Below are 8779 nucleotides of genomic sequence, written 5' to 3'. Positions count from 1 at the left end.
AGGGTGATATACTAATGGTAAGGAGGTTGTTGGGAAGTCAGATACAACCACTTGAGCAAACCCAAAGAGAAAATATTTTCCACACTAGATGTTCCATCAAAGGTAAATTATGCTCTTTAATAGTTGATGGTGGAAGTTGTACTAATGTGGCTAGTTCCAGATTAGTATCTAAGTTAAATTTGGGAACCAAACCACATCCTAGGCCATACAAACTTCAATGGCTTAGTGAAGATGGAGAGATGAAAGTAACTCAGCAGGTTGAGGTGTGCTTCTCAATTGGAAGGTATAATGATAAGGTGTTGTGTGATGTGGTTCCAATGGAGGCAACTCATCTCCTCCTAGGGAGGCCATGGCAGTATGACACAAAAGCACTACATGATGGATTCACCAACAAAATTTCTTTCATGCACAATGACCAGAAAATTATTCTCAAACCATTATCTCCTAGAGATGTGTGTGAGGATCAAATAAAAATGAGAGAAAAAATAATGCAAGAGAAAAGAGAGAAGAGTGAAACACCTATCAAAAGTAGAAAGAAGAAGAGTGAAACACTTGAGGGAAAGAGTGAAACACTTGAGAGAAAAATGAGTTGTTTAGCAAAAGAAAGTGAGGTGAAAAAGATGTTTCTTGCTCACAAACCACTTTACTTGATGTACTGCAAAAATAATATTTTTGTTGCTGACAATTCAAATAAAATTGCTATTCCTCCTAGTGTTGAATTTATTTTGCAGGAATATAAAGATGTGTTTCCGAAGGAGTTACCAAAGGGACTACCACCTTTGAGGGGAATTGAACACCATATTGATCTCATTCCAGGAGTGTCATTGCCCAACCGACCAGCATATAGAAGTAATCCCCAAGAGACCAAAGAGATCCAAAGGCAAGTCGAAGAATTGATGAGCAAAGGATGGGTACAAGAAAGCATGAGCCCATGTGCAGTTCCAGTCATTTTAGTCCCTAAGAAGGATGGAACATGGAGGATGTGCACTGATTGTAGAGCCATCAACAACATCACAGTTAAGTATAGGCATCCTATTCCTAGGTTAGATGACTTATTGGATGAACTGCATGGTGCCTGTATTTTTTCAAAAATTGACTTGAAAAGTGGGTACCATCAAATTAGGATTAGGGAAGGGGATGAATGGAAAACTACCTTTAAAACTAAGTATGGTTTGTATGAGTGGCTAGTGATGCCCTTTGGGTTAACTAATGCCCCAAGCACTTTTATGAGATTGATGAACCATGTCTTAAAGGAATTTTTAGGCAAATGTGTTGTGGTATACTTTGATGATATTCTGATATATAGCACTAACTTTGATTTGCATGTTGAACATTTAAGTGCTGTCATGAATGTGCTCAGAAAGGAAAAATTGTTTGCTAATATTGAAAAATGTACCTTTTGCACTGATCATGTTGTGTTTTTGGGATTTGTTGTGAGTTCTAAAGGGGTACAAGTTGATGAGGAAAAGATTAGAGCCATCCAAGAGTGGCCTACCCCTAAGAATGTGAGTGAAGTGAGAAGTTTTCATGGGTTAGCTAGTTTCTATAGGAGGTTTGTTAAGGATTTTAGTACTTTGGCTGCACCTCTTAATGAAATAGTTAAAAAGCATGTTGGGTTTAAATGGGGTGAAAAACAAGAGAAGGCATTTTCTGAACTTAAGCACAAACTAACTAATGCCCCCATTCTTGCATTACCAAATTTTGCAAAATCTTTTGAAATTGAATGTGATGCATCTAATGTGGGTATTGGGGCTGTTTTGATGCAAGAAGGTCATCCAATTGCTTATTTTAGTGAGAAGTTGAATGGGGCTGCCCTAAACTATCCCACTTATGATAAGGAATTGTATGCCTTGGTGAGAGCTTTAAGGACTTGGCAACATTACCTTTTGCCCAAAGAGTTTGTCATCCATAGTGATCATGAGTCCTTAAAGTACTTAAAAGGACAAGGTAAGCTTAATAAGAGGCATGCTAAGTGGGTAGAGTTTCTAGAGCAATTTCCATATGTCATCAAGCATAAAAAGGGAAAAGGGAATGTAGTGGCTGATGCTTTGTCTAGGAGACATAATTTGCTCTCTATGCTTGAAACTAAACTATTTGGTCTTGAATCTTTGAAAGACATGTATATGCATGATGTGGACTTTGCTGAAAATTTTGCTGCATGTGAAAAGTTTTCTGAAAATGGTTACTATAGGCATAATGGGTTCTTGTTTAAAGCAAATAGATTGTGTGTGCCTAAGTGTTCCATTAGAGAGCTACTTGTGAGTGAATCACATGAGGGGGGATTGATGGGTCATTTTGGGGTTCAAAAGACGTTGGAAATTTTGCAAGAACATTTCTATTGGCCCCATATGAAGCATGATGTACATAAATTTTGTGATCATTGTATTGTTTGTAAAAAGGCTAAATCTAAAGTTAAGCCTCATGGATTGTATACCCCTTTGCCTGTTCCTGATTTTCCTTGGATTGATATATCTATGGACTTTGTTTTGGGGTTGCCTAGAACAAAGAATGGAAAAGATTCTATTTTTGTTGTTGTTGACAGGTTTTCAAAAATGGCACATTTTATACCATGTAAAAAGGTTAATGATGCTTGCCATGTAGCTGACTTATTTTTTAGGGAAGTTGTGCGACTCCACGGGCTACCTAGGAGCATTGTAAGTGATAGGGACACCAAGTTCCTAAGTCATTTTTGGAGAACGTTGTGGGGTAAGTTGGGTACTAAATTACTTTTCTCTACTACTTGTCACCCACAAACCGATGGACAAACTGAGGTAGTGAATAGAACTTTAGGCACTTTGCTTAGGACTATTTTAAAGAAAAATATTAAATTTTGGGAAGAACATTTGCCTCATGTAGAGTTTGCATATAATAGGGCTGTCCATAGCACAACTAAATGTTCACCATTTGAAATTGTGTATGGATTTAATCCTCTAACACCACTTGACTTGTTACCTATGCCTAACATTTCTGAATTTAAGCATAAAGATGCACAGGCTAAGGCTGAATATGTGAAGAAGTTGCATGAGCAAGTGAAAGCTCAAACTGAAAAGAAAATTGAGAGTTATGCCAAACAAGCCAACAAGGGCAGAAAGAAAGTTATTTTTGAACCTAGTGATTGGGTTTGGGTACATATGAGAAAAGAGAGGTTCCCTGAACAAAGGAAGTCTAAACTTCAACCTAGAGGAGATGGGCCTTTCCAAGTCCTAGAAAAGATCAATGATAATGCTTACAAAATTGATCTACCAGGTGAGTATGGTGTAAGTTCTTCTTTTAATGTTGCTGATTTGACTCATTTTGATGCAGGAGATGAATTCATAGCTTTGAGGACAAATGCTGCCCAAGAAGGAGAGAATGATGTGGACATAAAAGCCCAAACTCAAGAGGCCCATGACCAGAAGGCCCAAGTCCACGACGAAGAGGACAAAGATCAAGATCCAATTCAAATCTTAAGTGGGCTTATGACTAGAGGGATGCTTAAAAAAACCCAAGAGGCATTGCAGCACAAAGTGGCCCATTTACTAGAGACCCAACAATCGACTTAACACATGGAGGAGGCTAGACTTATTACATGCATAGCTTGCTTGGGAAGCTAGGAGGCCAACTGGAAGATTTCGTTTTTATTTTATTATTATTATCTTTTTATGTCTTAAGTTTTAAAGTTGTGTTAGTTTTGTTTTGTAAAAGGCAGTATTAAAAATAAAAATAATAAACTACTACATTTCAGGATTTGAACCCAAGACCTTAAGCTTATAATGCCTTCATCAAACCACTTGGGCATATTAGCTTCTGTTGGGATATTAATATTTTAATTTTCTTTATTTACTTCCAAATGAGGCAAACTCAAACAAAAGTTGTATTAAACATTTTGAGAATTGAGAAAAGGACAGATTATTCAGATTACAAATTTTTGTGAGTTTTAGCTCTGCTAGGGTTTTTCCTTGCATCATTTGATCTTATCAAGAATTCTCCAATTCTTGTGGCGATCTTTCTTGGCTTATCAAATAATCATATTTGTGGCGCCTTCCTTATAATCGATTAATTCACATCATTTGGTATTCAGAGCTAGGTTGGGGGTACTGTTCACACAACACCGTCCTGGACTGTTCACCGGTACTGTTCACACACACAGTTCCTGGACTGTTCATCGATACTGTTCACACGCACTGTTCATCGTCACTGTTCCTGGTACTGTTCATCGATACTGTTCACGCGCACTGTTCATCGTCACTGTTCCTGGTACTGTTCATCGATACTATTTCACGCGCACTGTTCATCATCACTGTTCACGGTACTGTTCAAATTCCTGTTTTAAATTTTTTTTTCTTTCCTTGTTTCATTTCTTCTTGTTATTGTGTATCTACATATTTCTTTAGTGATTCTCTTTCATTTTGGAACATAAATTCTGCCAAAAAAAAAAAAAGTTTTCTAAAAAGAAAAAAAAAAAAAAAAAAAAATTTGCAGCAAAAGAAGTTAAAAAAAAAATATATATATATATATATATATATATATATATAAATATATGGCAGTTGTTCTTCCTTAAATTTTGTGCACATTACCTGTTTGATAAAATTCCTAAGTGTCAAGTGTCTTCCTTGTTCGTTGCTACTTGTCCTTTGTGGGTACTACAATTCTATTTTATTCCTTATGATTGCTATCCTTGAAGGTGATTCTTGATTATAGATTATTTGATTCTTGTAAGAACCTTAAGTCAGAGATTGAGTGGAAAAAGGCAAGAGTGAATATTTACACAAAAGCCAAGTTGAGAGTAAACACGAGTGGTACATCTTTGAGTGCAAACACGTGAGAAGAGTGGTAAGGTCCTATTACTTCACATTTTTTTTTTGTTTTCGGTTCTTTTAGTTGAACAATGGCAGGAGCGGGAGGTGGTGGTCCTCATTTAGATGGAGCTCAAAGATTGTTACTTGAAGCTATGACTGCACAAATGCAAAGATTGATGACACAAAATAATCAAGAGCTCTATGAGAGGATTGAAGGAATTGAAAATCAACTAAATCAAGATGATGGAGGTCCTAACCGAAATAGGGGAGGTAGAGGCGGCAATGGAGGTCCTAGACAAAACAGACTTGAAGGAGTGAAGTTGAATGTTCCCCCATTCAAAGGTAGGAGTGATCTAGATGCCTATCTAGAGTGGGAGATGAAGATTGAACATGTGTTTTCATGCAATGACTATACTGAAGCACAAAAGGTCAAGTTGGTTGCAGCTGAATTCTCAGACTATGCCCTCATTTGGTGGAACAAATATCAAAAGGAAATGCAAAGAGATGAGGAACGGGAAATAGATACATGGGCTGAAATGAGGAGAGTCATGAGGAAGAGATACGTGCCAACCAGTTATAGTAGAACTTTGCGTTTAAAACTTCAAAAATTAACTCAAGGTAGCATGACTGTTGAAGAATACTATAAGGAGATGGAGATGGCATTGATGAGAGCCTGCATAGAGGAAGAAAATGAAGCAACAATGGTTCGTTTTCTGAATGGCCTAAACACTGATATTAGGGATGTTGTGGAATTGCAGGAATATGTGGAGATGGAAGATTTGTTGCACAAGGCTGTACAGGTTGAACAACAACTCAAGAGGAAAGGTATAGCAAGGAAGAATTCTTCCAGTTCTTATAATCCAAACTGGAGGGATAGATTTAAGAAGGAAGGAGGAAATTCATCTAGTTCAGCAGTGACTCCTCCACAAGGGAAATCACCAACAAATCCAAATACATCTGTCTTTCCTACTGGAACTAGAAACATCAAATGCTTCAAATGCTTGGGAAGAGGACATATTGCTTCTGAATGCCCAACTAGGAGGATCATGATCATGAAGGAGGATGGGCAAATCACTAGTGAATCTGAACCTGATGGAGAAGAAGTGGAGAAAGAAGAGGAAGCATTGCAGGGTGATATACTAATGGTAAGGAGGTTGTTGGGAAGTCAGATACAACCACTTGAGCAAACCCAAAGAGAAAATATTTTCCACACTAGATGTTCCATCAAAGGTAAATTATGCTCTTTAATAGTTGATGGTGGAAGTTGTACTAATGTGGCTAGTTCCAGATTAGTATCTAAGTTAAATTTGGGAACCAAACCACATCCTAGGCCATACAAACTTCAATGGCTTAGTGAAGATGGAGAGATGAAAATAACTCAGCAGGTTGAGGTGTGCTTCTCAATTGGAAGGTATAATGATAAGGTGTTGTGTGATGTGGTTCCAATGGAGGCAACTCATCTCCTCCTAGGGAGGCCATGGCAGTATGACACAAAAGCACTACATGATGGATTCACCAACAAAATTTCTTTCATGCACAATGACCAGAAAATTATTCTCAAACCATTATCTCCTAGAGATGTGTGTGAGGATCAAATAAAGTGCCTGTAAGCTAGGTTTTGGAAAAATTAGAATATTCCCATTAGATTCTATATGTATTAAGGATTAGAAATACATATTTAATTTGTAAGAATGATGATATAAGAGAGAGAACGAAATTATAGAAAAGTGCCTGTAAGCTAGGTTTTGAAAAAATTAGAATATTCCCATTAGATTCTGTATGTATTGAGGATTAGAAATACATATTTAAGTTGTAAGAATGATGAACTGAAAGAGAGAACGAAATTATAGAAAAGTGGCTCTAAGCTAGGTTTTGGAAAAATTAGAATATTCCCATTAGATACTGTATGTATTTGAGGATTAGAAATATTTATTTAATTTGCAACAATGATGAACTGAGAGAGAGAACGAAATTATAGAAAAGTGCCTGTAAGCTAGGTTTTGGAAAAATTAGAATATTCCCATTAGATACTGTATGTATTTGAGGATTAGAAATATTTATTTAATTTGCAAGAATGATGAACAGAGAGAGAGAACGAAATTATAGAAAAGTGTCTGTAAGCTAGGTTTTGGAAAAATTAGAATATTCCGATTAGATATTGTATGTATTGAGGATTAGAAATACATATTTAATTTGTGGAATGAGGATTAGAACGAAATTATAGAAATATTCCAGTTAGATTCTGTATGTATTGTGGAATTGAAATACATATTTAATTTGTAAGAATGATGATCTGGGAGAGAGAACGAAATTATAGAAAAGTTCCTGTAAGCTAGGTTTTGGAAAAATGAGAAGATTCCTATTAGATTCTGTATGTATTGAGGATTAGAAATACAAATTTAATTTGTAAGAATGATGAACTAAGAGAGAGAACGAAATTATAGAAAAGTGCCTGTAAGCTAGGTTTTGGAAAAATTAGAATATTCCCATTAGATTCTATATGTATTGAGGATTAGAAATACATATTTAATTTGTAAGAATGATGAACTGAGAGAGATAACGAAAGTATAGAAAAGTGCCTGTAAGCTAGGTTTTGCAAAAATTAGAATATTCCCATTAGATTCTGTATGTATTAAGGAATAGAAATACATATTTAATTTGTAAGAATGATGATCTGAGAGAGAACGAATTTAAAGAAAAGTACCTGTAAGCTAGGTTTTGGAAAAATTACAATATTCCCATTAGATACTGTATGTATTGAGGATTAGAAATACATATTTAATTTGTAAGAATTATGATTAGAATGATGATACAGGAAAAGTTAGAATCTTTCTGTTTGAGAAATTGATGATTCCATTAGATATTGTATGTATTGAGGATTAGAATGATGATACAGGAAAATTAAATATGTATTCTAAATATTCTCCTATTTAATTTTTCCATACATATTCTGCATGTATTGAGGATTAGAAATACATATGAAATTGAATATTCTAATTAAATATGTATCTCTAATCCTCAATACATATAGAATCTAATGGAATATTCTAACTTTTCCAAAACCTAGCTTACAGGCACTTTTCTATAATTTCGTTCTCTCTCTCAGATCATCATTCTTACAAATTCAATATGTATTTCTAATCCTCAATACATACAGAATCTAATGGGAATATTCTAATTTTTCCAAAACCTAGCTTACAGGCACTTTTCTATAATTTTGTTCTCTCACTCAGTTCATCATTCTAACAAATTTAATATGTATCTCTAATCCTCAATACATAATCAGATTAAATATTTAAGAATGATGATCTGAGAGAAAGAACGAAATTATAGAAAAGTGCCTGTAAGCTAGGTTTTGTAAGAATTAGAATATTTCTGTTTGAGAAATTGATGATTCCATTAGATTCTTTATGTATTGAGGATTAGAATGATGATACAGGAAAATTAAATATGTATTTCTAATCCTCAATACATACAGAATCTAATGAGAATATTCTAATTTTTCCAAAACCTAGCTTACAGCCACTTTTCTATAATTTCGTTCTCTCTCTCAGATCATCATTCTTACAAATTAAATATGTATTTCTAGTATTTCTAATCCTCAATACATACAGAATCTAATGGGAATATTCTAATTTTTCCAAAACCTAGCTTACAGGCACTTTTCTATAATTTCGTTCTCTCTCTCAATTTGTATTTCTAATCCTCAATACATAAAGAATATAATGGGAATATTCTAATTTTTCCAAAACCTAGCTTACAGGCACTTTTCTAGAATTTCGTTCTCTCTCTCAGATCATCATTCTTACAAATTAAATATGTATTTCTAATCCTCAATACATACAGAATCTAATGGGAATATTCTAATTTTTCCAAAACCTAGCTTACAGGCACTTTTCTATAATTTCGTTCTCTCTCTCAGATCATCATTCTTACAAATTAAATATGTATTTCTAGTATTTCTAATCCTCAATACATACAGAATCTAATGGGAATATTCT

At 34.8% G+C, this 8779-nt stretch overlaps 1 protein-coding gene across 1 annotated transcript; it reads left to right on the top strand.

Moving 5' to 3' along the window:
• Positions 1 to 4867: 4867 nt before the first annotated feature.
• Positions 4868 to 6388, top strand: LOC145954946 (uncharacterized). Its single transcript, XM_083069641.1, has one exon. It carries the CDS (start codon positions 4868 to 4870, stop codon positions 6386 to 6388), a length of 1521 nt encoding a protein of 506 aa, XP_082925767.1.
• The last annotated feature ends 2391 nt before the right edge of the window (positions 6389 to 8779 follow it).

The sequence above is a fragment of the Cajanus cajan genome, chromosome 1 (assembly GCF_000230855.2).
Source record: "Cajanus cajan strain Asha chromosome 1, NIPB_CcT2T_4, whole genome shotgun sequence".
NCBI lineage: Eukaryota > Viridiplantae > Streptophyta > Magnoliopsida > Fabales > Fabaceae > Cajanus > Cajanus cajan.
The sequence above is the reverse complement of the archived record's forward strand: the minus strand, read 5'-3'. Positions and strand labels throughout refer to the sequence as shown.